The sequence below is a fragment of the Trichoderma asperellum genome, chromosome 4, assembly GCF_020647865.1.
Source record: "Trichoderma asperellum chromosome 4, complete sequence".
In the NCBI taxonomy this organism is placed as follows: domain Eukaryota; kingdom Fungi; phylum Ascomycota; class Sordariomycetes; order Hypocreales; family Hypocreaceae; genus Trichoderma; species Trichoderma asperellum.
The window spans coordinates 3,612,703-3,628,783 of NC_089418.1; the positions used below are offsets into that span (position 1 = coordinate 3,612,703).

Genomic DNA, 16,081 nt, shown 5'->3' on the forward strand with positions numbered 1-16,081 from the left:
CCAGACAAGATTCAAGGTACGTCTTCATGGCTGAGCGAACTAGTTCCAAGGCGTGCTGCTGCCGGGATGGATGTCAACAGAACGCAAGGTACGACTTTGCGTGTAAGGACAGCGATGGGGGAGGGAGTGGGCGAGGATGGGAGGAGTGAGGCCAGAAAGAACGGCATGGGAGGCGTGGGCGCAGGCCATGGGCGTCGCTGGTCTGCAGCTCTTGGCCTGAGGCCGTATGCAAAGCAGCGGGGCGGTGCTTGGCTATACATGCTTGTATGCACCAAGCGCGGCGGGCCAGGGAGCTGCCGGGCCTGGCCAAGGCGCGATATGCGGCTATGCAGACATCTGGGCTGGCATATCGCATACCATTGCCTGGTCTGGAGGGATGCTCGCTACTGGAGCAGATTGCAGATGGGAGGAACCAGCTCAAGCGTCAGTCTCTGGGGCGTCTGCGTGGGCGTCTGCGTGGGCGAGTGGGCAGGGGAGTGGGGCTAGGCGCCGAGCCTTGGGGCCCCTCTGTAGACGGCTAGGCGGCGTGGGGTCCAGCTCATCTGCATTGTGGATGTTGGTTTGGTGATGAAGAAAATTGGTGGTGGGCGCGCTGACGGCTTGGCAGCGCCGTTGTGGCATCTAGTGCTAGGCTTTCAAGGCCTGCCCTACCAGATGCCTCTGCGGTGCCTGATTGGAACGGCGTCTTGGTGCCTGTGCGATGCCGGGGATAGGCGCGTCGCACAGCGCTACATAGACTTTGCTTTCGGACTTGGGCGTCGTGAGAATTGGGACCGGATCGGGTCTGGCGACAGGGCCAGCGCCTTCACTCGCCTTTGGCTTGGGGCGTCGGTATCTGGCCTATCCGCTGTTCCGACATCCCAGCAGCGTCTTGTTCGCATCGACAGGGGGTCCAAAGTCAAGTCGACGGGCTGTGACTCAAAGGCGCGGAGTTGGAGCTGGAGTCGCAGTTGGAGCATTTGGAGGCTCGAGTTGGGGGAGGACATGGGCTGGCAAGCCCTACCAGTGCTTGTTTGGAGGGCCTGCAGCCTGTCTCCTCTATCCCTCGCCACGGGGTTGCAAGTCCGCTCTGCGCAATCCAGGCGCAAATCCTGGTCGCTGTCTGTTTGTTGCATGAGCGATAGGCCAGTCCGCGCTGGGCGGACCCGAATGCACGTATGGAGCCCGAGCGAGCAGCAGCGCATCGACAGTTCGATGCCATCCAAACGGCGGTGCTTGCCGTCGGGGGCCATGGCAATAGCCGCTGCGCTACCTCGTGCACTAGTTGGCATGTGCGCTCTATGTCAATGCAGATATGCCATCTACCTATTTCATTGCTTCTAGCGACCTACCTAGGTAACCTTACATGCCTATACATGCAGCGCTTCGTACATGCAAGCAGTTCGCGCAAGGCTCGATGGAGGCACAGCACACGAGGGGAATGCGTTGCATGTTGTAGGCTGGCGATTCAGCTGCAACTTGGTACTACCTACTTGGTATACGCATCCACGCGGGCGTTTCCGCTGCTTGAAAAAGAGAAGAAAATAAAAATAAAATAAAATAAAATAAGAAGATGCCGGAGATACCTATTACCCAGCAGGGGGGGAAGAATAGAATGGAGGTTCTGATAGCACCCACGCCTTTGGCTGGCCTGTGGATCTGCCTATGCTGTTAATCACAACCATCTACAGTATGATGTGCCGCTTCTAATAACTTGACTGTGCAAAGTCACCAGCGAACCTATGAATACCAAGGATGGGTCACATACGGAGTATATCTCACCCTGAGTCAGGATCGGCAGATCACTTGGATCAATTGGGGGAGGGGCACCATATCTATGCTCCGTAAGTTTCGTAAGCCGGATGAAAAATGCATACCTACTGGCACGACTACTCTGTGCGGTCCCACCTTTTGACAGTCTTGAGCTGTTGTTGGTCTGTGTATTCACGCAAATGCTGCCGTGTTTCGGGGGTCGGCGGTAGAACTTTTGTAAGAGCGACCCGAGTTGTTGGCGCATTGCAGACTCTGCCGCCTTCACGGGGAGATTGGGGAGATTGGGGAGATTTCAAAGTCTGGAATTTGGTGATGCGACTCTACGTTGGCTCATCTCTGCTTCACGATGGGTGGAACTGCGCTTCCAGCACTACTCGCCGCGGGAGGTGCCCGGTAGGCCTATACAGATTGTAGGGGTCAGACGGGCAGACGAGACGCAGGGGCAGGGATATAAGTCCCATAGTACAGCACCACTCATTGAGCAGCGTTGGTTGCGTACCGTACGGCATGGAGAGTACATGTGCTCATAGCGAGTGATTGCTCGTACTTCGTATATCCATCAGACTGCGAGGCTAAGGGGGTGGGGGAAAGAGAGCTAGGGCGCTAGCCGAGCTCGCGATAGTACCAGAGCATGCACAGTATGCAGTATTATTAAGTCACTAACTGCGTGTAGGCATAGCAGGTACCTGAGGTAGCTCGACTGCTAACGCGGCGTACTGTAGTTGAGGTGGGTTCCTGTACCATCCACGCCTTTATATGTAAGGCGTGAGGATCGTAAGGCATGTCTCACTTGTCGCTGCGCCCACTTCCAAGCTCTTGGTGTTACGGAAGCGATGGGCTTCGGGACGCACCGCTTCTAGAAACAGCCACTATCCATAGGCCGAATCCTGCCAAAATAGAAGAGACAAAAAATAGGCAAGACACCTGGGTACTTTTGGCCGTCCAAGCGTCAAGGGAGAGAGAGGACGCAGCGGAGAGAAGATACAAGCTGCCCACAGCAGCAGCGCTACACAGGGCACTACTCTATGGCGCCCTGGACTGCGCTTTGAAATATACAACTGTGGCGTTGTTAGATGCCTGGGTATGTCGGCGCAAAGCGCCGAGGGAATACAACCCTGCTTTGGCTTAACGAACTACCTTCTGACTCTCGGCAAGTATATTTCAGGTATAGCAAGTGCAAACTCACCCTATAGCAGTAATATCTGCTCCGTAATACCTATACCTACTACCTACTACTGCTACCTACTAAGGTACCTACTACCTATACTTTGATACCTAGCAAAGACAATTCGCACCTCGTAAACCAGCCAATGAAAAGGCTTAGTCAACAAGCGCTTCAGCTCGCCAGCAGAGGGTACCTTGTAATTCGCCTTTCTTAACGTCGTCGTATTCAAGCCAATAGCGAGTCTGGCTCACAAGCGCACAACCCGCCAACAGACGCGATGCAGCCGGTCGACCACCCCTTGGTATCGGACACTTATCTTGATGAGCCAAGGAAACGGAACGACTACCGGAACATGTGGGCTCGGACACTGCCCAAAGGGGTCGGCAGCTTTAAGGGCCTGAGATACGTATTCCTTCCGCTTTGGGCAGTATGAAGCGCGAGGCCAGAGTTACATCTGTACTTGCCTCAAGTGGCCGATCCATCCTTGCCTGCATCTTGGCTAGGCGAGATGCACTGTCACTGTCGCTGTCACCCAAAACACCACAGGCCAATCTCCCGCTGTTTATTTTTATTCTGCTTTTTTTCATTCTGCCTTTATTTATCTGGCTGCCCCCCCATGACGGCTCTCGCTTCTCGCCCTTCGCTCGCAGCAGCCACTGCCATTGGTCCAAGTTACGATCCATCTACTCGAAACGGACCGGCGCCACTTTGTCGGGACCCCTCTGCGAACTCTGCCCTTCTAAAAATTCCCCAACTCGTGCTATGCTAACCCCATCTGCAGGCCCATCGGCGAACGCAGCCGCCGATTTGAGGCACAAGGCCACTTCAAGTGTATTCAGCTCTGCCTGTGGGTGTAGATCCAGTGCCAATCACACATCGCGATCGAGAAGGATTCTGGCAGTCGCACCACACTGCCACGGCCACCGTCAGCCCTGCGTCGGGGCAAGCCTAGAGTCGGCGTCTATTCAACCCAATGAGGCGACACACAGCTCGCCATCGTGCTCCCCGCCTTAGATTGTACCGTACCCGGACAGACGACAAAAGATCGTTGGTGGGCGGCGCCAGCCATAGCCCTCTGATCAACGGCTCGAAGCGGATGACTGGCTTTTGCGCGTGGCCCCCAATCGGAAGATGACATCGTCACATCGGATGGCCCCTCCCCTTTTTTTTTTTGACAATTTCACAGAGAAGTTTCCCTTCTGGCCGTTTTAGAAGCAGGAACTGGGGACTACTGTAGAGCGCCAGTCCCGATTCTTCTCGCCGCCCTTCCTTATGATTGATGTTTGTCGCATGCTAGCATCTACTATGCTGCTAGTGGTACTACAACTACTACAGTATTATTTGTGATATTATCAACCCATCCCGGTTATCCTTGGACTCTCACCTCGGCTGCTCGTATGTCTATCTCGAGCAGTTCGCGTTCTAGAGTAGAGCCAGACCAGGTGCCGGCGCTAGATGACGACAAGAGTAAGCAAGATCGAGATGGATTCGCCAATTCCTAAAGGCCACTGTTTGGTGGCTAAAGAGCTTGGTCCATTGACAGGGCTTAGTCTAAGGTGTGCATTAGAGCTAAATGTGATGTGCATCGGCACAAAAAAACGCCTTGTGAAGAACAGCTTGGTCAGTGCGGAAGACAGCACGTCGTCATGCCAATACGCATGCTTGATGCTGTTCAGATAGTCTTCTGGTTTAGCCAACACGCTCCGAAGAAACACGATGTGGCAAGTAAACCACCATGGTGTATTCTTGAAAGATGACGCAGCGGCTTGGCGGAAACAGTACCGCTAGTACTGTTGAATTTCCCAGGCTGACATCAAGTATTACTACAGTCAAGTTAACACGGAGCGACCGGACTGCCCCCTCTTGCACCACAGTATAAATTCTCGCATTTGCTGTTGGGCGATGATTTCGTTCATCCTAGCTCATCGCAGAGTCAATATTGGCTTCAAACATCGCCGTGCAGTGCGAGAATTTCTGCATTGTTGGCCCGTGGTTGCGTTCATCCTGGTCCACGAAAGAGTCAATTGTGACTTCGAATACCTACTAGGTATTACCTTACCAGGCAAAGGATTCAGGCATCTTACGAGCACTCTTGTCATAACCACAAAGAGTTTCAAAACTAAACAACCAATCAACAGGTTTCAATGCCCACTCTTTGCCAGCACAGCCAAGCCTATTATAATTGACTGGAGCTTTCTTCCTTGCTTTCCACGCTTGAGACAAATTAACAACCCCAGTAACAATCTTTTGGCTGCGCTTGAGGGGCTAGTAACTAAGATCCACAAGCATAAACAACAGCCCATTACAACAGGCTCAGCCTCCATCACCCATCGCGGAGAGGTCCGGCTGGCGTCACTTGGCTCCTTTCTAGTACAATTCCGGACTCTTGCGTCGCTGCTAGCAGGCCCGCTTTGCTATGGAGTATGCTGCTGGCGGTACATGCTTGTACTCCGTAGATACGGTGCACATGGCTCTGTCCCCCAAGGCGCTGACCCAGCGTCGAACCATACATACTATGTATATCTTGGGGTTACATTCGTCTCGAATATCGTTTATTTTTCGCTCCTTCCCTGTCATCTTGGCTTCCACTTGGCCTCTGCGCAACGGCTTATCCCATGCACGCCCGAATGGGAATTGTTGGCACTGTGTTTCATTCTAACAAATATGGTGTGGGGTTCATAGAAAACCACGTTTTTCGGTCCCGAGCGTCAGGTTATGCGCACCCATTGCTCTCCGATACGGACACTGTCACGAAGTCTCAAGGCCGGGACTCGCCTTTTTTTTTTCTCAAGCCAGGTCTCCCTGTAAGCATTAACTTTTTCATCTACTCATGGCAACAACTTCTGCATAATGGTAATCATTCAATTCCATCGTGCCATTGGGTGTTAAGGGACACGGTTTATACGCTGGCTCCAGTTTTAGTGTTGACAGGCAGTAGGCTAGACGCTCTTGCGACATTTTCTCTCGGCCAATGACCGCGGCATCAGGCTAGATCAAGGCAAAAACCCTTTTTGACAGGTTACCATATACACTGAGAGGACCAACAGCCCGTTACAGCAGAAAATGGCTTTGACAACAGATCCACAGCTAATCTGACCCGCAGAGAAACGTACATATCTATTAGGTCAGGCGGTACTTCTCCAACCTTTGCCAGTATCGGTTACTCGTATGCTGTATGAGGAGTTGGGTCAAGGGGACATGCCAAGGGGACATGTGAAATCCACCTTGAGATGGGGCAGCCCCAGTGTGGTTATCAACTCTGATCGACGACTAGGGGGACCCTGGTTCGGGCAAATGTCTCAGCACACGCCCTGCCTCCCCTATGTGCAAGTGCGTATAGTAGTACTAGCAGTATATGCATATTGCTTGTAGCACTACCGCTCACCCTCGTTTCCCTTTTTTTTTTTTTTTTTTTTTTTGAGAACGTGCCACATGCAACATCATCTCGTGGACTCAACATACCCTTGCCCGGTTTCCATCCTTGTCATGGAGGGGGGGAACGACAAGTCGGCTGTCGCTTGCCACAGCATGACTGCTTTCTGTAGGTCGACGAAAAGGGTACATCTTGGTACTAAATAAGTTAGCACTTGAAAGAAGACAAGATTGTGGCAAAGCAAAAGCAAGGTAAAGGTTGATGGGAAAGCTCCTGGCTGTTGGCTGGTTTACGGAATTCTTCGTAACTCTGACCATACAGGCGTCATCATTATTTCTCGCTTCAATTTACTTGGGCCATGGGCGGGAAGAATAGAGAAGAGAAGAAGGATTGGTAATACTATAGCAGGGTAATGCACACTTACAAGGAATAGGTACTCCAGACAGAGCACCTTGACGGCGAATACCAGCATATGCAATTCTCCGCTCAAAGTAGCGGCAGGCTACTTTTTGCTGGCGGAGATTTTGGATTCTAGCCTAGTTCCGGAAGTCTGGGCCTCCGGCTGACATACATGCACAACCCTTCAGAGAGGATCGAGACACGGCCAACCAAAGACTCATCCATCGAACCAGTTATACCTTCAATTTCGAACGTCGAATGAGTTTCAGGGAGAATAATTTTACAAGTTCTATGATGCCGTCTTCCGACTGAGCGGCCATCAAGGTAAAAGTTGGTATGGACTAACGGAATTAGCGAATCCAGTGTTTCAGTGGGACGATGAGCCACCCTTCACTATACCACAAACGTACGAAGTTCCTCTCAGCCTTGTCGTTGTATTGCCTTTGGACTCGTCTATCCGTTTATCCTTTCTAGCATTTCTCCGAAAGGGGGCGTTAATCGCAATGGTAGCAGCAATCACACCAAGACAGCAACTGCTCTGTGCAGAATCCAGGCCTAGCGCTACTGTACTACTGATGAACTGCCAGCAAGTAGTAGCAGTGCTACACATTGGGTCAGAGCAACTCAGGCTTCAGCTCGTACCACTTCCTGGAGCTCGAAACACAGATCTTATTGCCGCTAGATTGGGCACCTGTCTCCGCGCGCCTGCCCACTCCATCGAATGGACATCATGGAGGAAGAAGGGTTATGCAAGGAAGAGGTAAGTTTGTAGCATCTGTGGGCCAGAATATAAGAATGTGCCCCCCCTCCAAAAGCGCAAGATAACATGACATGAGATGCTCGGGCCCGAAGCAGGCTAGAGGGCACGGCAACCGGGTCTCTGGAGATCGCGCGTGGCTGTCAACACTTGGATACTATGTATGTGGACAAAGCATCGACCATAGACGGATGCAAGGGTTTTGATGCGACTCGACGCTGGTAAAACGACGGCCAACAAGAGTTTGATGTTGGATAGAATGACCAGTCAGGAGCTCTCGTCTGAGCTAGAGATTGGACAGTCCGGGGTGCTACCGCCGGTATGCCTCACTTTTTTTAGGTGGTTCGCATGCCAGCGCATAACAAAGCAACCGCCTCTATCGCCAACGTGAAGCCAGGTGAGTGGATGGGTAAACGCCAACAGCCCCCTCCCACTTCCTATCCTTGGGGCGGGTATCATTCCCGGCGTCTGCCTGGGACCGATGCACTGGATAGGTAAAAGGCTAACCCAGGGCTGGCAAGCAATCCTACATATACTACTGCTAGTAGTAGTAATAGATTATGGTACAGTATGCCTCGCTCTTATGAATACGACGGCGCCAAATCGCTGCGAAAGAAACCCCACTACACCTCAGTTCCGTAGATGCTAGACACCTAGTCGCCATGAGTTCACTGCCTCTCCAATCTCGGCCCCAGCTTGCAATTGCTTACAAGTATGCACTTACGGAGTACGGAGTATACATAAACGCACCGCCATATGGAGCACCGCTTCGCCTTCCTTGCTAGTACTCATACTCTAAACAGGACGGTGTCTCTAGCACTCGCTTCCTCGCCTCAATGGCTATAGGCTGATTACAGGAAAGGATTTTGGTCAAATGTAAAACCGCATATCATTTTCAAAATAGTAGCAATGGCATTTACAAGGGTAACTGACAACCGCTTAAACTTTCGGAGCACTCACTCACGTCATACCTTTATTACCTAACTACGAACTCAAGCTTACAACGTCTTAGGATTCCATCATCCAGGTACGAAGCACCGAAAGAGGAAAAAAATTAAGAAGGGAGAGTACTTAGGATTTAGCATAGTGCCAAGAAAGAATCGTCTAAGATATTGGTAATGGAGCGTGCCGTTATGATGCCATAGGAAAGAAGGGCTTTTTTTTAACCAATGCCGAAGAATTTCGGGTTCTTCTTTTCCCACGGCTGGCGTCAGCTAAAGTCTTCTTTCCCTTCTTAGTTTTCAGTTTCCTTCTTCTCTTCGCCATGTGGGGAGGCGGACAAAGGGACAAAGTATGCATTACTACCAACAACGGCAATAGTACGTATCTATACGGACTACTATACTCGTACCCGCAATCCATTAGTTGTTGACTGTGAAGTATACAAGCAGTCCAGTCTCAAAAACTGGAGACTCAAAGATGGAGCCGGCGTCCCCTGCAGCACATAATAAGAGTGAATCGGGCTGGAAGTGGGAGACAGAGTGTGACGGTGAAGTTACATTTTACGCAAGCGGCGGTGGCCATTGCTATCTGTTTATACGAACAGAAGCACAATGGCCAGCTGCGAGCTTTCAGAAGTGCTTACCGGCGCAGAATGAGTACGAATGTGTGGAAGAAAAGACGGCTGCAGCTTACTGGTACCGTGCTCTGCACTACAAGTGGTAGGTACAAGTAGGTATACGAACAGAGGAAAGGTCTGAGACAGGGGAGACAGGGCCTTCGGGGATCCAGGAAGCAGGGGGGGTGCAAATATCGCCGCAACCCTTGGCGCGAGGCGTGAGGTGTGAGGCGTGAGGTGAGCGACTAAGCGGCAACCACGGCTATATGAATACCATCTAGATTGATGCATGGGCCCCAGATGAGCCGTCCCAAAGTGTTAAGCTTATATGCAGCTACGCGGTATGCATCCCGGGGTGGCACGAAGCTTCTTTGCTTCGTTTTCGTGTGCGTCCCAAAGAGGAAATGACCGAGTTGAAAGACTCACACTCGGTCTCGGTCTCGGGAGCCTGGGAAATGAGGGCAGCGATTACGAAACGACGACGTACTTGCACAGGTGGACGAGGCTGCGTCGCGTCCGAGCTTTCGGAGACAGAAGGAAAAAGAAGAGGAAAAGAGGGCGAGGAGGACAAGACGCAGCCGGAGTGCAGCTGGAACAACATAACAGCCTGTGACTCGGACGGCCAAATCTGCTGAGAAAGGGCCGAATGCACAAGCAAGCAATAAGATTTCTCGGTCTGCTTGCTTTTTGCGCCAGAGTACAGCACAGTATACCAGCCAGTTACTACAGGTACGGCACAGCAGCTTATGCAGGCCCCGGCCAAGCCAAGGGGGGGGCAGCTCTTGGGAAAAAGGTGAGGCGATCCGATTCGACCCATTGGACTGTCTCATTTGTCATAGCCTTGGAGATGGAAAACCCGACACTTTTGTATGAAGGAGGCCGTCAGGACGAGGCACAAGAGCGGTCGATAGATAAGACTGGGACCCCTCCATTTACTAAGAGCGGAAACAGCGGGGAGGCTTTCTCACAGGGCCAAGCGAAGTCGCAGTGGTGGTAATACCGCTATTACACGTTGAGAAGCTGTTTTGATTTGTGTCATTGGTCAGACTGTATCACTCCTGTCTCTCTCTCTTACTCTGTCTGTCTCTTGTCTCATTGAACTGTCTTTCTTCCATGTTGCCGAAGCTCGGCTATTGCTTTTGGTGACACAAATCACTGACAACCGAAGCTGAGGTTAGTTTACGTCGCAGCTTCAACTGTTTTCTTGTCAAAGATTGACAAAAGAAAACCAAAAAAAAAAAAAAAAAAAAAAAGGCAAAGAGCAAACAAAGACAGATTGAGAAGGTGAGTGAACAAAGTTAAAGGGCGCAAGTGTACTTTGACATTATTCTGTCATTTATTGCCACCGGCTTCTGAATTTCCTTTTCCTTTCCTTTCCTTTCCTTTTTCTCTCCTCTCGGGGTTCGAAAAGTGGAGAGCGAATGCGACATACTATGTATGTAGGTACATATGTAGTAAGCAGACATTTATTTACCTCTAGCTATATGTATGCATACACTACGAAAAGCAGTAAGGTCGCAGTAGCCAGCAGCACTAGCGGTTGATTTATGACGAGAGAAAGAGGCTTTTTGCTTCCCGTTTCTTGCCTTGGGCCGTATTCAGCTCGTGACTGCAAAAGAGCAAGGCAAGGTGAGGCCGGGGGCTCTAGTTTAGGCATCCAACATTAAAAGGCACTTGTTTGGCCGTCTGCCTTGGGGTAGCTGCCTTAAAGAGCGCTGGTGCTGCATACCATACCCTGATGGTTCTGTTGCATGGGGTTGAACAGATATTGTCTGGATGCTACTGAGGTATGTCTATGCAAGGTAGCACAGACAGCAATGGTGATGATGACAGCATGGCAATGGCAAGGTGCTTCAATTATTGCATTTGCTGCAGGTCAAATCATGAAACAAGTCCGAAGCCCGCTTGGCTAAGCGGTATAGCGTGTCACTAGTACTAACTTGACATGACAAGGTGATCAGTTCGACTCTGATAGTGGGCATCTCTTTTTGCGGAATCCTTCCGCGAGGACTTAGTTTTTTTTCTTCTTTTTTCTCAGGGTGTGATTGTTTTCCTTTGCTATAGGGTATTCCTATTGTTCGCGGGCTATATTGCATCCTGCCTATATGCTGCCTATGTAACATCCAGCTAGCCAACCTACCTAGGAGCCTATAATGAGAACGGATATAGGCCGCACTAAATTAGATGCTTGATAGGCAGGTAGGAGATAGGCTGCATGACCGCCTAGCCCAGTCGCCTACCTAGGCATTTCTGCTGATGCAGCCGAATGAGTGCATCGGGAAGATCGTCCAAGTGCACGGCTGTGTAAACAGAAATTGCATGCACGTACAAGTGTCTAGTCCATGCTGTACGCGTACGCGCCCTTCCATGCCATGACATGTGTCCTGATGACTCGACATTTTCCGCTTCAGCCTCCTTTCCACGCTGCTCTGCCTACGTCATCTGGCCTCTCTCTATTACATCGCAGACTAATACGTTGCTTCTGGCCATTTAGCCAGCGCGGGACCAGGGTTATGTAAGCATATGAGCAGGTCCCACTGCCATGAAGAAGAAGCGGGGGATTATTAATAACAAAACAAAGGCAAATGAAAAAAAAAGGGAAAAAAAAAGGAAAAGAAAAACTTACATACCTGGGCCTGGTTACGTTGGTTACGTAGACGGAGCATTTCTGTCGTAGGCTAAACACGGGGGTCCCGCAAAAAAGTTGCCCCTCATGTTTGACTGACATATTGGAGCTGGAGCTGGAGCTGGAGCTGAATGGGCGCCAGCGAGAGGCTCGTTTTTGTTTACCTGCTTAGCCAAGAGGAAATGAATTGACACGTAAAGCAAAAGAAAAAGAAAAAAAGAACGTGGCCTGATGATGGTTGGCATTTTCTCGAAGCTATAGCTGGCATCTTTGTCTTTTTTCTCTGATATATTTATGCGAATGTGAGACACAAAGCTGACCCCTCCTCCGCATTTCAACTCTCCTTTTTATTTTTGCATCTTTATTTTTTTTTTTTGGCTGCATTCGTCGTTCGAGGGGTTAATTAAGCTACTACGGAAACGAACAGCAAGCCCTGCAACCGAAGGTCCGAAACTTTACGGGCGACAGAGACGTGACGTGAAGCTTCCATTCTGCGCGACCTTTTTTTTTTCACTGCTTATACCAACAAAAGCTTTCCCTGCGGCTACCTATTTGAACGAATAATAAGCCGACGAAGCTTTCCCCGCATCGCGCGCAGTTCGACTTGGATCGGCAAATCGGACGGCAAGACAAAGAGAACAAATAAGCTAGAGGAACGAAGTCAAATCATTCGCGACACAATAGCGACGCAGTATACAGAGGGTGGAAAAGGATATCTCTGTCATATATACGCAAGAAGAAGAAGAAGAAGAAGAAGAAGAAGAAGAAGAAGAAGAAGAAACAAAGATCTCTGAGACCGAAAAGCAAAAACCTCTTGACGCCGCGCGACAAGCTACACCTTTTCTTTTCTTTACCCCTCGAGACCATCAAAAAAACCAACCGCAAACCATGTCATCCTTCTTCGTCGAGCTCTGGGAGGGCATCTTCACGCCCGGCCCGACGCCCACCATCCTCAAGGCCACAAACGCCACCTTCGCCGCCCTGCAGGTCGTCCTGCTGTCGCTCCTGTTCGCGACGTACAGCGTGCACTTTGTGGTGCTGTCGGTGCTGTGCGGGGGCCTGTGGTGGTCGATTAACTGGTTCGCGCGCGAGCTGAAGGTTGCGCAGGCGGCCGAGGCGGAGAGGCAGAGGAAGGAGGAGGAGAAGAAGAAGCAGCAGCAGAGATTACAAGGCGGCGGGGACGGGTCGGGCTCGAGCGATACCGAGGTTGAGGGCAAGGTGGCGAGACGGACGACGAGGAGTAGCAGCAGCAAGAAGAGCGGCGGCGCGGCTGCTGTCAAGGCGGATGCTGAGCCTTTGGAGAAGAAGGGCGAGGTGAAGCAGCGGGCGGTGCTGGAACCGCAGTCGAGTGCGAGTACGGAGGATGAGTGGGAGAGGGTTTCGGAGAGTGAGAGGTAGAGGGAGAGAAGATGTATGAACTGGACTGTGAGATAACGAGGTCTGTTCTATTCATGTAGCAAAGAGTGTGTATATATCCTTGGTATGTGGCGTGAGGTAGTGGATTACAAGGTAAATATCGTGATATAGTTTACCTTTGGTGCCTTGTCCACCTGGGAGGTATATGATTAGAGGTAACTAATTGTAGGGCATCACTGCTTTTTTTTTTTTAATCTCCATGGTGTTGGTAAATGTTTGAATGAATTTGCATCCAATCCACGAGGTGAGGTAGCTACTTTCTCGTCTCTCTGGAAGATTTCTATACTCTATACTCTCTATACATAATACCATCAAGCTGAAATAAGAAGAGACCAAAAAAAAAAAAAAAGGAGGAAAAGGCCATGTAAACAAACAACAGCAACTAGGTAATAGAGATTCGCATCATCAACCTCCCCATGCCGTCACGCCCCAAACGCTCCCACGCTTTACAATAACATATAAAACAAATATATATATACATTTGTAGATATAAAAACCGTTTCATCAGACAAGAAAAGAAGAGAAGACGCACAACACACCGGCAAGAAGGGGGAAACGCTCCATCGCAATCTTCTTCACAGTCTTCGCAGCTTATGCGTCATCCGCGCCGCAACCAACATGCTCATCGCCCCTATAAACAGACAAACCGCAATGGCGTTCGTCCCGCCGCCAACCTCCTTCCCTTCCGCCGCAGCCGCCTCTTTGGTCTCGTCGTGGAGCTCGGGGCTCTTGCCGGGCTCCATGACGGCGAAGACAATGGTGGAGATGAAGGTGCCGATGAACTGCGGGAGTGTGGTGTAGATGTTGAGGATGCCAAAGTAGATGCCCGACAGCTCTCCTGACGAAGAAGAAGAAGAAGAAGAAGATGGCAAGCCGCTGTTGCTGTTGCGGCGGCTGGATGTGAGGGGGAGGGCGGCTGATGATGGGTCTTGGGCGCCGCTGAGTTTGTTGACCTCGATGCCGAGGAAGGCTGTGGGAGCCCACATAGCGATGGCCCATGGACTACATGTCATCGTTAGCAATGATGCTTTTTTTATGCCTAAGGAGGGAACAGGAAATTTAAGAGTTTGGACGAGGGGAGGGCACATATGTGTGTGTGTGTATATGTATGCTCTACACATCTTGTGAGGGTTAGTAGATGGGAAACTTACATGCCGCAGAGGCACATGAGAATCGTGGCAGACACAAAACTCTTGGCCAAGGGCGCCATAAACATGGCCGCCGCGAACATCAAGTGCCCGCCAATCCACGCCGTCAACAGATCCGGCTTCATCCTGTCCAGCCCCTCGAGCAAGCCCGCCATGGCGCGCGGCGGGCGGTGCGTGTACGTCTCGTCGGCAGGGGACCGCACCATCATGGGCAGGAAGAAGGCGCCGACGAAGCTGACGGTCGAGTAGATCATCAAGGCGGCGCTGCCGATGCGGCCAATGTCGCCCAGCACGTCGGTGCCAGACGTCCTCGCGCCCGGGGGCACGTCGTAGCGGAAGTAGGTCTCGCCCACCCAGGTGGTGCTGTAGAAGAGGAAGGGGAACCAGCCGATCCAGGACCAGAACTGCGCCCAGCAGATGGCCTGGACGCGGGGCGGCAGCGTCAGCAGCGTGGAGCGGATCTGGTGCAGCACCTTGAGGGGCCCTTCGTCGGGCAGCTTCTTGGTGGCCAAGGCGCCGCCGGCGGACGAGGGCCGGAGGACGCGCTCGGTGACGGCCCAGCAAGTCACCGACGTGGTGCCCAGGATGGCCATGGCGGCGATGACGGTCAGCTGCTTGAACTGGGTGTCGCCGAGACTGGGGCCCAAGAGGCGGACGAGATCGATGGAGCCTGCGCCGTAGCCGATCATGTGGCCGACGGCATTCATGCGGCTGCCTGAAGAAGACGAAGAAGAAGAGCAGCCTCTTGTTAGCAAGTATGATACGCCGGGTGGATGAATGAATGGATCAAGCGTCAATCGCAGCTTCTACTCACCCCATGCGGCGCCGGCTTGCTGCTTCTCAATGGGCAGCGTGTCGACAATGAGACTCCTCGCACACGACATGACTATGTTGATCCAACCGTCAGTGAAGAACAAGAGACCCCATGATCCGGCCAATCCACTCACTCGCATTGATCGCAAAATCCACCGCGTAAATCGACATCACCGCCAGCACCACCGTCAGCCGCCTCGTCGCATCGCTCCCGTCGTCGCCCACAATCGCGCCGACAATCTCCCTCGTGAAGCCCAGCACCAGCAGACAGGCCGACACAATGACCGCGCCCGCCATCATCAGCGGCCGGCGCCGGCCCCAGTTCGACGTGCTCTCATCGGCCACGACGCCTACGATGGGCTGGACGATGAGGCCGGAGAGCGGGCCGGCGACCCAGACGAGCGACGTGTTGCTTTTGGTGAGGCCGAGATTGAGGAGGTATGGCGTGCAGTCTGGCGGGGGTTGATAAGACGCATGTTAGCTACGTGTATATAGATAGATACCTACTATGAGTGAATGAATGGATGAATGAATGAATGGGAAAAAGGAAGAATTCTTCAATTGAAAGAATGGGAGTGAGAAAAATTCATTTTCATCCAGCCATGAGCATCTCAATCTCAGACTGTCCAACACCTACACGTCATCTCAATCCCCCAAGTAAATCTAAAAATAAACGCACAACATCAGTTCAACCAAATCAACGATTTTCATTTCTTCTTCTTCTCTTTTTTATAAAAGAAAAGCGTGAAAAAAGCAACTCACGTAATTCCAATCGTGCAAAACGTCAACAGCACCATCCGCACCATCTCTGAATTCCCCTTAATCGACGCCTGTCCGGTCAAGGCATATGCCGCCGCCATCGTGGGCTGCGCTTTTTAGGCGCACGCGCGTACTTCGTTCCTCAGCCAAAAAGAAAAGAAAAGAAAAAGGGATATATATATATAAAAGGAATCGCCTTATGCCGCAAGGAAATGGGATTAATTCTCTAAAAGAAAGTCTATTCAGTCATCGCCCTCTACACATCCATCGCCATCGCCTCTCTTGTTGGTGTGTTGTTGTTCTCATTTCCCAAAA

General features: G+C 51.4%; 4 protein-coding genes and 1 non-coding gene across 5 annotated transcripts; 3 read left to right on the forward strand and 2 right to left on the reverse strand.

Moving 5' to 3' along the window:
• Positions 1–728: 728 nt before the first annotated feature.
• TrAFT101_007569 (uncharacterized protein) lies at positions 729–1,232 on the reverse strand (the record flags this gene model as incomplete). The annotated part of the gene is made up of 1 exon (XM_024906625.2): positions 729–1,232. The coding sequence occupies one exon, from the start codon at positions 1,230–1,232 to the stop codon at positions 729–731; it is 504 nt and encodes a 167-aa protein (XP_024759332.2).
• An 8,619-nt stretch (positions 1,233–9,851) lies between these two features.
• TrAFT101_007570 (uncharacterized protein) lies at positions 9,852–10,360 on the forward strand (the record flags this gene model as incomplete). The annotated part of the gene is made up of 2 exons (XM_066128088.1): positions 9,852–9,997; positions 10,309–10,360. 2 exons carry the CDS (start codon positions 9,852–9,854, stop codon positions 10,358–10,360), a joined length of 198 nt encoding a protein of 65 aa, XP_065984204.1.
• Positions 10,361–10,903: 543 nt separating this feature from the next.
• TrAFT101_007571 lies at positions 10,904–10,985 on the forward strand. Its single transcript has one exon. It is a non-coding gene; the product is annotated as a tRNA-Thr (tRNA).
• An 876-nt stretch (positions 10,986–11,861) lies between these two features.
• On the forward strand, positions 11,862–13,028 carry TrAFT101_007572 (uncharacterized protein; the record flags this gene model as incomplete). Its single annotated transcript, XM_024908454.2, has 2 exons — positions 11,862–11,867; positions 12,435–13,028. The coding sequence occupies 2 exons, from the start codon at positions 11,862–11,864 to the stop codon at positions 13,026–13,028; spliced, it is 600 nt and encodes a 199-aa protein (XP_024759329.2).
• TrAFT101_007573 (uncharacterized protein) lies at positions 12,231–16,074 on the reverse strand. The gene is made up of 6 exons (XM_024906070.2): positions 15,770–16,074; positions 15,645–15,670; positions 15,142–15,459; positions 15,009–15,080; positions 14,198–14,909; positions 12,231–14,048 (listed from the first exon to the last, which is right to left on the reverse strand). The coding sequence occupies exons 1-6, from the start codon at positions 15,865–15,867 to the stop codon at positions 13,622–13,624; spliced, it is 1,653 nt and encodes a 550-aa protein (XP_024759328.1). The 5' UTR covers positions 15,868–16,074; the 3' UTR covers positions 12,231–13,621.
• Between the last annotated feature and the right edge of the window lie 7 nt (positions 16,075–16,081).